At 40.4% G+C, this 12,277-nt stretch overlaps 1 protein-coding gene and 1 pseudogene across 1 annotated transcript; both read left to right on the top strand.

The window, feature by feature from the left end:
• The window catches only part of LOC116096732, a 14,299-nt pseudogene extending 8,220 nt beyond the window's left edge, over positions 1–6,079 (top strand).
• On the top strand, positions 5,994–11,279 carry Mrps14 (mitochondrial ribosomal protein S14). Its single transcript, XM_031386666.1, has 3 exons — positions 5,994–6,235; positions 7,991–8,149; positions 10,869–11,279. The coding sequence occupies exons 1-3, from the start codon at positions 6,191–6,193 to the stop codon at positions 11,049–11,051; spliced, it is 387 nt and encodes a 128-aa protein (XP_031242526.1). The 5' UTR covers positions 5,994–6,190; the 3' UTR covers positions 11,052–11,279.
• Positions 11,280–12,277: the final 998 nt, after the last annotated feature.

The raw sequence follows: 12,277 nt of genomic DNA on the forward strand, positions 1-12,277 counted from the left end.
TTTTTTTTTTTTGACAACAAATGATTAAAATCTTTTTATTCCCTTTACTGTAGAAGACTTCTAGGTAAACCCCTTATTGCACCCCATCAGATAAAACCTTGTTCACACAAAAGCCCAACCGCATTTCCCCAGCTTAGATGAATGAAATGGCTGACCCCTTCTTGCTTCCTTCACGTACTTTGCACTGATTTTTAAAAACTAGCCAGCCGTGAATGGCTGTGAAGTCACAGTGGCCACCTGCACTACAATAAAAAACAAAGGGCCGGGTGGTGGCACACGCCTTTAATCCCAGCACTTGGGAGGCAGAGGTAGGCAGATTTCTGGGTTCGAGGCTAGCCTGGTCTACAGAGTGAGTTCCAGGACAGCCAGGGCTACACAGAGAAACCCTGCCTCAAAAAAAAAAAAAAAAAAAGCAAAGACATCCAGACACTTCAGTTGGGTTGGTGGTCTCTTTCCTTTGACCTTGAACTTAGTTCCAGCAACCAAGCCTGGCCTCTGCCTCGTCTCAGCTCCCAAGTGTTAAGCTTATAGCACCATGCTTGGCTCTGAATCCATTTTTATTTATTTATTTTCGTTTTTTCAAGACAGTTTTTCTGTGTACCAGCCCTAGATGATCTGGAACTTACTTTGAAAACCAGCTGGTTCTATTTTTAGGATGAGCAGGGTGGATTTGATTTATAACAAGTAAATAAAAGTAAAAACTTCAGGGTGTTTTCACAAGGAATAATGATACTTCAGAGGAGCTGGCTGTACAAACACACAAGCAAGCACAGCATCCACACACATAAAATAAAAATGGGGGTAAAATAGAGCTCATTAGCATTCTGTCATGGAGGGAGACAGAAAGCATAGGACCTTTCCTGAGGGTCTTAGTTACTGTTCTATTGTTGTGAGGAGACACCATGACCAATGGTCATGCTTATACAAGAAAGCATTTAATTGGGACCTTACTTACAGTTTCAGAAGTTTAGTCCACAGCATCATGGCAGGAAACACAGCAGCTTCATTGCACTGGAGTAATAGCTGAGAGCTATATCCTGATCTGTAGGCAGAGAGAGGGAGAGAGAGAGAGACACAGAGACAGACAGACAGACAGACAGACAGACAGACAGACAGACAGAGAGATGGGGGAGAGTGCTTATTCTGGGGTTTTTGCCTTTCCAGATAAATTTGAGAATTGCTCTTTCCATGTCTTTGAAGAATTGTGTTGGGATTTTGATGGGGATTGCACTAAATCTATAGATTGCCTTTGGTAGGATGACTATGTTACTATGTTAGTTCTGCCAATCTATCAACATGAGAGATCTCTCCATTTTCTGAGATCTTCTATTTCTTTCTTGAGAGACTTGAAGTTCTTGTCATACAGATCTTTCACTTGGTTGGTTAGTGTTGCCCCAAGATATTTTATATTATTGGTGGCTGTTGTGAAGGGAGTTGTTTCCCTAATTTCTTTCTCAGCCTGTTTATCCTTTGTATAAAGGAAGGCTATTGATTTATTTGAGTTAATTTTATATCTGGCCACTTTGCTGAAGTTGTTTATCAGCTGGAGAAGTTTTCTGGTAGAATTTTTGGAGTTGCTTATGTATACTATCATATCATCTGCAAATAGTTATACCTTTATTTCTTCTTTACCAATTTGTATCCCCTTGATCTCCTTTTGTTGTCTTATTATTCTAGTTAATAGATATGGGGACAGTAGGCATCCTTGTCTTGTCCCCCATTTCAGTGGGATTGCTTCAAGTATGTCTCCATTTAATTTGATATTGACTGTTGGTTTGCAGTAAATTGCTTTTATTGTGTTTAGGTATGGGCTTTGAATTCCTGATCTCTCCAATACTTTTAACATGATGGGGTGTTGTATTTTGTCAAATGCTTTTTCTGCATCTTAGGAGATGATCATGTGATGTTTTTTCTTTGAGTTTGTTTATATAGTGGATTACGTTAATGGATTTTCACATATCAAACCAACCTTGCATCCCTGAGATGAAGCCTACTTGATCGTGGTGAATGACAGTTTTAATGTGTTCTTGGATTGGTTTCCAAGTATTTTATTGAGTATTTTTGCATCGATATTCACAAGCGAGATTGGTCTGAAGTTCTCTTTTTTGGTTGGGTCCTTGTGTGGTTTAGATTTCAGAGTAATTGTGGATTCATACAATGAGTTAGGTAGTGTTCCTTCTGTTTCTATTTTATGGAATAGTTTGAGGAAAATTGGTTTCAGGTCTTCTTTGAAGGTCTGGTAGAGTTCTACACTAAATCCATCTTGCCCTGGGCTTCTTTTGGTTGGGAGGTTTTTAATGACTTCTTCTATTTCCTTGTGTGATATGGACCTGTTTAGATCATTTACCTACTCTTGATTTAACTTTGGTATGTGGCATCTGTCTAAAAAACCATCCATTTCATCTACATTTTCCAGTTTTGTTGAGTATAGACTTTTATAGTAAGATCTGATGATTTCTTGAATTTCTTCCGTTTCTGTTGTTATGTCTCCCTTTTCATTTCTGACTTTGTTAATTTGGATACTGCCTCTGGGTCTTTTAGTTTACTTTTTTTTTTTTAAAGTATGTCTTTCTATGTAGCCGAGACTGATCTCACACTCATGGTGATCCTCCTGCCCCAGCTTCTTAAGTGCTAGGAAGCAAGTGTGAACTATTACACTCAACAAGCAACAGATTTTTAAACATTTTTATTGTACTTATTTATTTTGTGGGATGGGTTCATGCATTCCCCAGTGTGCTTCTGTCATGGGACAATTTGTAGAAACAGGTCCTCTCCTTCCACCATGTGAGTCCTGAAGATCAAATTCAGGTCAGCAAGATGGTGGTAAGTGCTGCTGAACCGTCCTCCCAGCCCCCAGTGTTCTGTTTTTATTTTATTTTATTTCATTTTATGGGTGCAGGTATTTTGCCTTCATATATGTCTGTACATAACATGCCTTTCCAGTGTCCATAAAGGCCAGAAGAGAGCTATCATGTAGGTTCTGGAATCAAACCTGGTTCCCTGGCAGCACATAGGGCTAAACGCTGAGCTCTAGCTCCTTCCTATTGTTTTGTTTTGTTTTGCAGTTAGAATTATGATATGTTGTGTTTTAATCCATTTAACTCATTCCCCACTGTGGACTTTTTAATTTTCTCTGATGATAAATAATCTCATGGTAAGTGTAATTATGTACAACTTTCCACGGTTTCAGGTTTTTCTCAGAATCCATTCCTCAAAGTAGCATAACTGGGCCAACAGGTATACATTTTGGGAAAGCTAACTGCTCTGCAGAAGCTAGAGCATTTGGAGTCCCACAACAGAGTATAAAGTTACTCATTCCCCACATTCATGACAACACTGAATTAAAAGGAAAAAATCTGATTTGCTAGCTTGTCTCAGTATCATTAATTTAACCTGCATTCTGTTGGTGGGGCTGAATACTTCCAATGTTATTGGACATTCTGAGAACTGTCTATTGGAATTTAACTGTTTCAAAACTGTATCCCTCTGTATTTTCTTTTTTTAAAAAAAGATTTATTTTTACTATCAGTTTCAAATTCTGTGTATGCATTTCTGCCTGTCAGGGGTATGTGCATGTGAGAGAAGTGCTGAGGAGACCAGATCCCCTGCAGCTGTAGTTACAAGGGGTTGTGAGGCATGTGACATGGGTGCTAGGGACCAAGCTGAGGAGGCCAGATCCCCTGCAGCTGTAGTTACAAGGGGTTGTGAGGCATGTGACATTGGGTGCTAGGGACCAAGCTTAGGTCCGCTGTAAGACAGTACAATGCTCTTAAGCACCGAACCATGGTTTCAGCCAAGCCTACCCCACTTTAAACCATTTTACCTGAAGTGTACTTTGACAGATATAGTTTTCCTGCCTGTTCTTATGACACACATTGGAGATGGGTTCTTGGCCATGTTCCTTGTCATATTGTAATGCAGGATGGAAATGTAGCCTACCAGGGGAATTCTGTTTTCAAGACTAGTTTTATGCAAAGAAAGCTGCTAAAGGTGGTATGATAGCAGCTGGAGGACTCGGCAAGTTCTCTTCATGAGGCTGCAGCATACACTGGTGTCCAGGAAGGTATACATTCAGTAAGACTACAGCAGTGGTACCTACTGCCAGCTCCAGACCAAGTTTCTAGTGGGGTAAGGGGCAGGGTTGCTGGAGAACTATATTGATAGGCACCTGTCTCAAGAAATACTTTGATCTCTAAAAACCTTTAATGCAGATGCAGAGAAACTTGGGGCCGGTTTTATCTTGAAGGCTGCTTGGCTTGTTTAGCAGCATATACTACCTTCTTGTGCATGGAAGGTCACTATGAGAAGACTCCAAATAAAGTCTCTCAGTACACTCAAGAACAGAGGAGAGAGTGCTTCTCTCCAAGGCCTCCTCTGACAGACTTCAAGACATTGGAGCTCAACTACGTCCCAAATTACTAGAAGGCTTTTCTCAAGACGATGGATGTATTGTCTGTGGTTTTGCCGATGAATCTCCCAGTTTTCAATGAATTGCCAGTTTCATCATTAAAAAAACTGTTTATTTTCTCAAACTGAAAACTCAATGAAGAAAATATATAATGTACACTTTTACTTGTTTTATTATTAAACTTATTGCTAGTTAAAGCATTATTTAGTGCAGTTTCCAATTATTTTCTTTGGAGATTTCTCTGTTAGCGTGGTGAGTTACCTTGAATTGTTAGAAAGATGTGGTATGTGTTGCTAGCTCATTATACAAGTAAGCAGACCCAGATGGTTCTCAGCCATCAAAGACAAGCAAGTCCCTACTCTGCTTGAGTGTAAAATAAGCAAGTGTCATAAGCATTTTAACGATAGTTTTGCTATAAACCTAACTTAAAATAAAAATATGGTAGGAATAACCTTGTATGTTGCTTTTAACCATACAAACTATTATGTGCAGACCCTATGCACACCATATTAAGTACACACAGCATCTGGGGATTGGTTTGTAAAGTTCTGACTTCCATGTTAAATTTGCAAGTTCTAGTCAATTTTCTAATTCTTCTATCTGTGTGTTCTTAGTTTTGGATTTTTCATGCTCTTCATTCTTAGGGGTTTGACAGCATTATCTATGGGAGAAAATTAAGAAGTATATTATGGAAAATGAAGAAAGTTTAACTTTTGCTAGGTATAATGGCACACACCTTTAATCCCAGCCGCAATCAGGAGGCAAAAGCAAGGAGATCTCTGTGAGTTCCAGGCCAGCCTGGTCTAGAAATCAAGTTCCAGAACAGCCAGTACTGTTACACAGAGAAGTCCTGCCTCAGGGAGAAGACAAAGAACCTTTAACTTACAGAGATATTGTAAATGGGCACATTCAACTTAATCTTTCTGATTTTTTTTTCCCGGGCCTTTTTAGGAATTCAGCTCATAGGTCTGTGCAATAGTTTAATTGTAGAGAACTCATTTCTTACTCTATGCCTATATCTTTCTGACTTTCAAGCCCCTTCCAAAACTTTGGCTTTGCTGAAATAGTAACACATTAGTGAAACTTTTCTTGTTTTTAATTGAAAGGTAATATTTTTTTTTCATACAATATATTTCCCCTCCTTCATCTCCTCCCAGATGTTCCCACCTCCCTACCCATCTAACTCCAGATGAAAACAAATAGACATCTTAAAACAACAGAAAACGTAATAAATGAGTTTGCTATGTATCCATATCCTGAGATGACTATAGATGATGCTCAATTATGCTGTGTGTGGTGTTGGGTGAGTGGGAGTGAGTTTTAACAAGGGTTTAAGGCAAGTGCCCGCCTGATGTTGTTTGTTGGTCTAGGACTTTATATTAAAAACCTTGACACGCAAGCATAAACTCTATCAGGGCCACCACCACCATCATTACAGCAGAAATGTGACCTGTGCTAGTTCTGCAGGATGACAAATGCGGCAAGCTTCCGGCGGGTGGCGCCAACGCGCAGAACACGGGCGCAGGTTGGGCGGGGCTGGCACAGAGGAACAGCGAGCTCCAGGAGAGATCGCGCAGCCTCCCTGTTCCACTTCTGCCTAAGTGGGCGGTCCGGATGGATGATGTGCCCAAACTCTGTGAAATATCGCGAGAGCGCAAACCCCGTACCTAACCTCTCCCTCTTTATAAGCTAAATCCTGCCCCGGGCCCGCCCTTTGAGACACAAGCCCCGCCTGTTTCCGGTGTTGTAGGGCGGCGGAGGTTGGCTGGCTAGGCAGGCAACATGGCGGCGTCCGTGCTAGGCTCGCTGCTGCGGACCTTCCGGCAGGTCAGGCCCCTGCCTTTCTCGCCAACCCATCTCTTCCCTGAATTCCGTGTCCTGTGGGTCCCTCGTAACCCTGTCATCTGTAATGCGCACGGAGGGCCAATCCCTAGGCTCCTATCTGCCTTCCCGTTCTGGCTAGGTTAGGAGAGCCCTAAGCAGCATTCGAGGGCTTGGTATTCAGGTGTGGGTCCGTGATTTGAAAGCTGCGAGAATGACTCCGGCTTATAAGGAACTGCGTGTAAATGGAGAAGAAAGGGGAATCGGATGATTGAGGCTTCAGAGGCTCCGATTTTGCAAGGAGACTGAAGGGAACTAGCTGTCAGCTGGTGGGGGCATGGAAGCAGGTGGTGACAGAATTTCGAATAGGGAGCAGGCCATTCCGCTAAAACTGAAGAATTAAAAAAAGGAAGGGCTGAGAATTGGCTGTAGAGTTAAGGAGTGGGGGTGTTATGATGCGGGCAGAAACTGGGAAGAGTAGCAAAGGAAGTTGGAGAAGTCTTGGACAGTTTTGCTGGGGGTAGGGTGGGGCGGGGGGGGGCAGGATGTCAACCAGAGGAAGACCTGGGTTATTCTTTTTACTATGACATTGCCTTATATCTGTATATTAGCGGGAAAGATCCGCTAGAGTGGGGAAGACTGATAATAGAGAACAGGGAAGAATCGCCGGAGATCTGCCATTTTTTTGCAGACGGGCAGATGATATAGTGTCTTGTGTGTGAATTTTTTTTTTTTTTTTTTTTGGAATGTGGTTAGGTCACGAATAGCAGTTTTGTCCAGTAGAAATGTAATGCAAACCATAAAGGTGATTTAAATTTTTTTCTAATACTTATATTGAGGTTAAAAAGTAGGTGCGGTTAATTTTAATAGATATTTTTAGTCAGGTATATTTTGTATCCTAACAAGTCAAAATTAGAATGACTTATGTGTTTACATTCTTCTGTTGGAAGCAAGTTTCAAAGTCTTATGTATCTGACACTTAAAATATATCGCAGTTGGGATGCTAACTTTTGCAGTTGTACCAAAAACAAAGTTGTTTGATATTTAAAAATTTAAGCGAGTTAATATCAAGAATTATGTTCCCACTTGTACTGCTTAGTTCCAGTGCCTACTAGCCATATCCATGGTTCATGGCCACTGTAATGGACAGAGGTGTCATATAAGCAATGGGAGGGGTGTAGAGTGTAGTACAAATACTGCTGAGGGGGCGGGGGTATGATAGTGGGAGTTTGGAAATTCTCTCCAGATTGCTTCTAATTTTATAACTAAGTACACTGAAGTCATCAGAACCTGAGGGTGTGGGAGAAGGTAACAATAACTTAAGAGGAACACTCCTTCAAATTGTTCTTTGATTTCCACAAGCGTTGTAGTATGCATGAACTATGCACATGCACACATAAATGCTATGTTAACTTTTAAAAATATTAAGTCTTCCCCTGGTAAGATGGCTCAGTGGGTAAAACGCTTTGCCGCCAAGCCTGTCCAGTTCACTCCGAAGGACCCATGTGGTGGCGTTTTCCTCCTCCACCCTCTACACATACACCTGTACACATGCACACACATGCAGAACTGATTCACTAAAGTTGTCCCGTCCTCCACACATGCCCATCCATACACAAGCACACACAAATGTGCACTCACACACGCCAAATATAATTTAAAAATTTTCACTGCTGGAAGTCATTTAACTAGTGACTGAAAGAAGTTTGTAGGGTTGGAAAACCACTCGCAGCATCCATGATCCTTGTCTGTCTTTTGTAGGCAGTTTCTCCCTCGGCATCAGGTCAAGTTCGAGGTTACTATGTAGACTGGAGAATGTTGCGTGATTTGAAGAGACGAAAAATGGCTTATGAATATGCAGATGAGAGGCTTCGGATCAATTCGCTCAGAAAGAATACCATTTTGCCAAAAGACCTTCAGGTTAGCCAATTGAGTCCCTTTCTTTCACAAAACATTAACTATCCTCATATTCGTTTTTTATGCTGTTTTATTGCAACTTCTTAATGTGGTTTCTGGAGAATAAGATCAAATATTCAAGTCAACATAAATAGCCTGAAAACTGACTTTGGTAAGTGTAGGGTTAAGGACAACTATTCAAGCTTAACTGGTCTTCAGCGGTGTCATTGATCCAAGATCCCCCAATGTCATCCTAATCTTGGAACCCTCAAGGAGGTATTGCTGATGCATGACCTGTGATCCACACTCAGGATCTGCCCTCCTGAACACTTCTGCCCCCTCCATGGTTAGGTTGTCTTCACTTAGCCTTCCTTTCTTGCCATGTACTTCTGGTTAAACAAAAGGGTGCCAAGCCTGTTTTGGCTTCCTGAGGCATAAGGTTTTACAGTTAAGTGGTAACAGAATCCCTATACAGAAGAGGCTTGTAGGAAATTTAAATTAAACTCAAGGCTACTTACCTCACTAAAAGTTCATATAAAAAGTACCTGCACAAGTTGGCAGAATGATTTTTTGTTGTTTTGTTTGCTCTTCAAGACAGGGTTTCTGTATAGCTCTAGCTGTCCTGGAACTTGATCTGCATATCTCAAAATCAAAGATCCCTCTGCCCCTGCTTCCCAAGGGCTATGATTAAAGGTGTGCATCACCACTGTCTGGCTGCTGTGTCTTCTTTTAAATTTCATGTGGTTTTAACTAAATGAGCAGAAAACATAGCTTCCAGGACCTCTCTCTCGTGGCTTTTACCACAGTGGGGTATTACACTTCTTCCACTTAATAGAAGGCAGCCTTGGGCACTAAGCTCAAGACAATGTTGATCATGGAAGCAGAGAGTAGAATGGTGGCTGCCTCGAGCTGGGCATCCATTGGGGTCAAGCTCAATTGGTCAAACAGGCATTCGCTTAGGGCTATAAGGTGAAAAGATGCTATCTAAAATCTATAGTAGTAGTCACAGTTAGTGGTACCTTCTTCACTAAATATTTGCTAAGAGTAGAAAGGTATGTGCCAGTATATAATTAAATATATACAAGCTGTAACTGTCAGTTAAGCCAGAGGGTGAGTGAGTTACTTATGAAGAATATGCCCCCATACACACCAGAAGAAATGCCTCTAGCATTAATATCAGCAATAGCAGTAAAGATAATGAGCTATTTAACTATCAGAGCTGTCTGAGGCTTACAAGTTAAATGGATGTCCAGTTCCAGAAGGCTTTCCCAGTATGCTCTTTTGTCAACTATGTGCTTTCCTTTCTGCTTCCATTTTCCCGTTCCAGTGTCAGTTTCTGAGGACAAGGAAGGGCATGCATAGTTCACATTTCTTCTATAGTACTTAGTATTTGTCACTGACCTCATTATGTTTTATGCAGTTCCCCACATATTTCTAATCTCAACAAATGCATAAACTTTTAGACATCAGTAGATTTGCATATGCAATCATTTACTAATGTAGTGGTTTTTCTAGGTACTGCAATTTGTGTCCTTTTAAATGTTAGTGTACTTTTTTGTGTGTCCCCACATTCTATCAAGGGTCAGTGGTGTGCTAACACACCTGGTAAGTTTCTACTGACAACCTGAGCCTAATCTGCCATACTTTCTCCCCTCAACCACTTACCAGTTTCATGGACATTACTTGTACAAGATTCATGGACATTGCAAATATTTCTCTTTCATGTGAACCTTGTCTGGCTGCCCTCCTTCATTTCTGCAGTAGTCAGAATCTGCATCATAGGGCTTTGAGGGTCCTGGTGATCACACTTTACTTGTCTTAAGCTGGCCTTTCCTAGGTAATTCCTAGTTATCATCAGCTCAGATGCTTAAAGCTTTTGTCCTTCAAAAATGATGTGTGTCTGTATGGGGCAGTAAATGTATATATTTTTTTTCTAAATGACCTAAACATGGATGTATGGAGAAGCACTATTCACAATAACTCAAAACAGAACCTACCTGGTGATAGGTTATTTCTGCTGGCAAAATGAGCCAAATTCAAGCAATATTAAAGTCTGACAGAAAGGGGAGGGGGGAGGAGAAATATAGAAACAAGAATGAGAGAACTAAAATGTCACAGCCTCTGGAGGAGAGGAAGCCCAGGCCCCGAGCTGGAAAGCTCAGGTAAGGATTCAAGGATGTGGTAGCCTGGAGGATACATCTGCTTTGCTATGTTAAATAGTCACCTCAGCTGCTTGTCCCAGGTCTGAACACAACATTCACATCTCTATCAGCTACAGAATACATAAAGGAATTCCAACATACTCAGTGAAACTAGCATCAAGGAGACTGAGGATGTTAATGACACTTGGAACAGTGTAGGTGGTCTAACAAGCATATTGGAGAATTAAAAAAACCAAACAAATGAATAAAGACAAAAAGTATTATACGGGCATATGACACAGTTTATGAGAGGAAAAACGTGTATTTGTGGTACTAGTGTACACATTAGCTATTAGCCAGTGCCCTTAGAAGGACGACTCATCAGCCTTGGCTGCTAACATTATTTGATGATTCAGTGATGGCTACACGGTATATGCTATTTATAAAAATACACTGAACTTTGTCATTTTAATTTGTGGATTATGGTTATTTTAACATTTCTGTTTTGTATCATATCTGCAGTTCTCTGGCTAAGATTCTAGCCCATTTTTCCTTTTCTTTAGGCACTGAGTTACGATCTGTGTTTTATAATCTTCCCCTAGGAAATGGCTGGTGATGAACTTGCTGCCCTTCCACGGGACAGCTGTCCTGTTAGAATCAGAAATCGGTGTATCATAACATCTCGCCCACGAGGTGTTAAGCGTCGCTGGAGACTTAGTCGCATTGTCTTCCGTCACTTAGCTGACCATGGGCTACTTTCTGGAGTCCAACGAGCAATATGGTAAACTGCTTCAGAACCTGCCCAGCTGCCAGGGAAGCTAATCCTGGCAAGAGACTTAAGACTAAACCCTAGGTCTTAAAAGGGTCCAGTATGTTTAGTCTACTTGACCCTGAGTTAAATTACTGTTAGATTTTAAATTAAGAAATGTGGTTGTCATTGAATTGTCTTTTAACTTTAAAGCATATTACTCCCACATATGTATAAGGGTGGAATAAAAATATTTTCTGTGAAAGTATGGTCTTTCCTTCAAGTTTATGTTTAGTAGCAAAATAATATATATTTTGAGTGATTTCACAGAATCCTTGTAGGTGTCAGATCTAATTTTCTGTATTCCTGGACCAGCTTCCTTGGTCTGCAGTTACTATCACTTTTTAGATAACAATAGAGAGTTAAACAGGATATTCTAAATTATATTTAGAGTCAACTTTATGTGACAGTGAATAAAAAAACCTGCTAAATAGTTGTTTCATCTTTAAAATTTTTTCATTAATGCGTATTGGTGTTTTATATGCATGTAAACCTGTGCTCTGTGTGGGTGCCTGGTACTGGAGGCCAAGGAAGGCACTGAATCCCAAATTACAAACAGTTGTGAGCTACCAACTTTTAAAGCTTACCTGTCGCCTAGTGGCTTGGTTATTTCAATGATGACTGTTGCTCAGGATCTCTTTTCATTAAGGATCTCAGTGATTTTCTAATTCTATCTTTGCTGCATCTCTTGAGTTTTTGTTTTGTTGTTACTTTGGGTTTTAGAACTTTCCCTGTCAACAATTACTAAAATATATCTCTGACATAAATCTATAATAAATTTTCAAAGTCAACAAGTTGTTATACTACCAAAAATAGAGACCAATCATTCTTCATTTCTTTGAACTTTGGAGTTTTTATGTATTTGGTGCTTTAGCCCACTCTGCCCATTCTTACCCATGATCACTGTCCTATTTCCAGTGGACATCCTTTGACATCTATATCCTGTAAATAAGGTTATTCACTATGTTCTTTCTTGCTGCTATAACAGGCAGTATTTCCTGCTTCAGACACCTGTCTTTAGGGCTCTTTTAGTAGGAAATGTTTAGAGACCACAAGATACACTAAGATCTACATAATAGCTATGAGATAACTCATAGCTATTAAGTTATCATTGCCATGCTAAGAATTTTCATTTTGTTTCAAGATTTAATTTTTTGTTGTTGTTGCTGGGTTTTCATGACAGGTTTCTCTGTGAGCCCTGGC

This window comes from Mastomys coucha, unplaced genomic scaffold, assembly GCF_008632895.1.
Source record: "Mastomys coucha isolate ucsf_1 unplaced genomic scaffold, UCSF_Mcou_1 pScaffold1, whole genome shotgun sequence".
Lineage (NCBI taxonomy): Eukaryota > Metazoa > Chordata > Mammalia > Rodentia > Muridae > Mastomys > Mastomys coucha.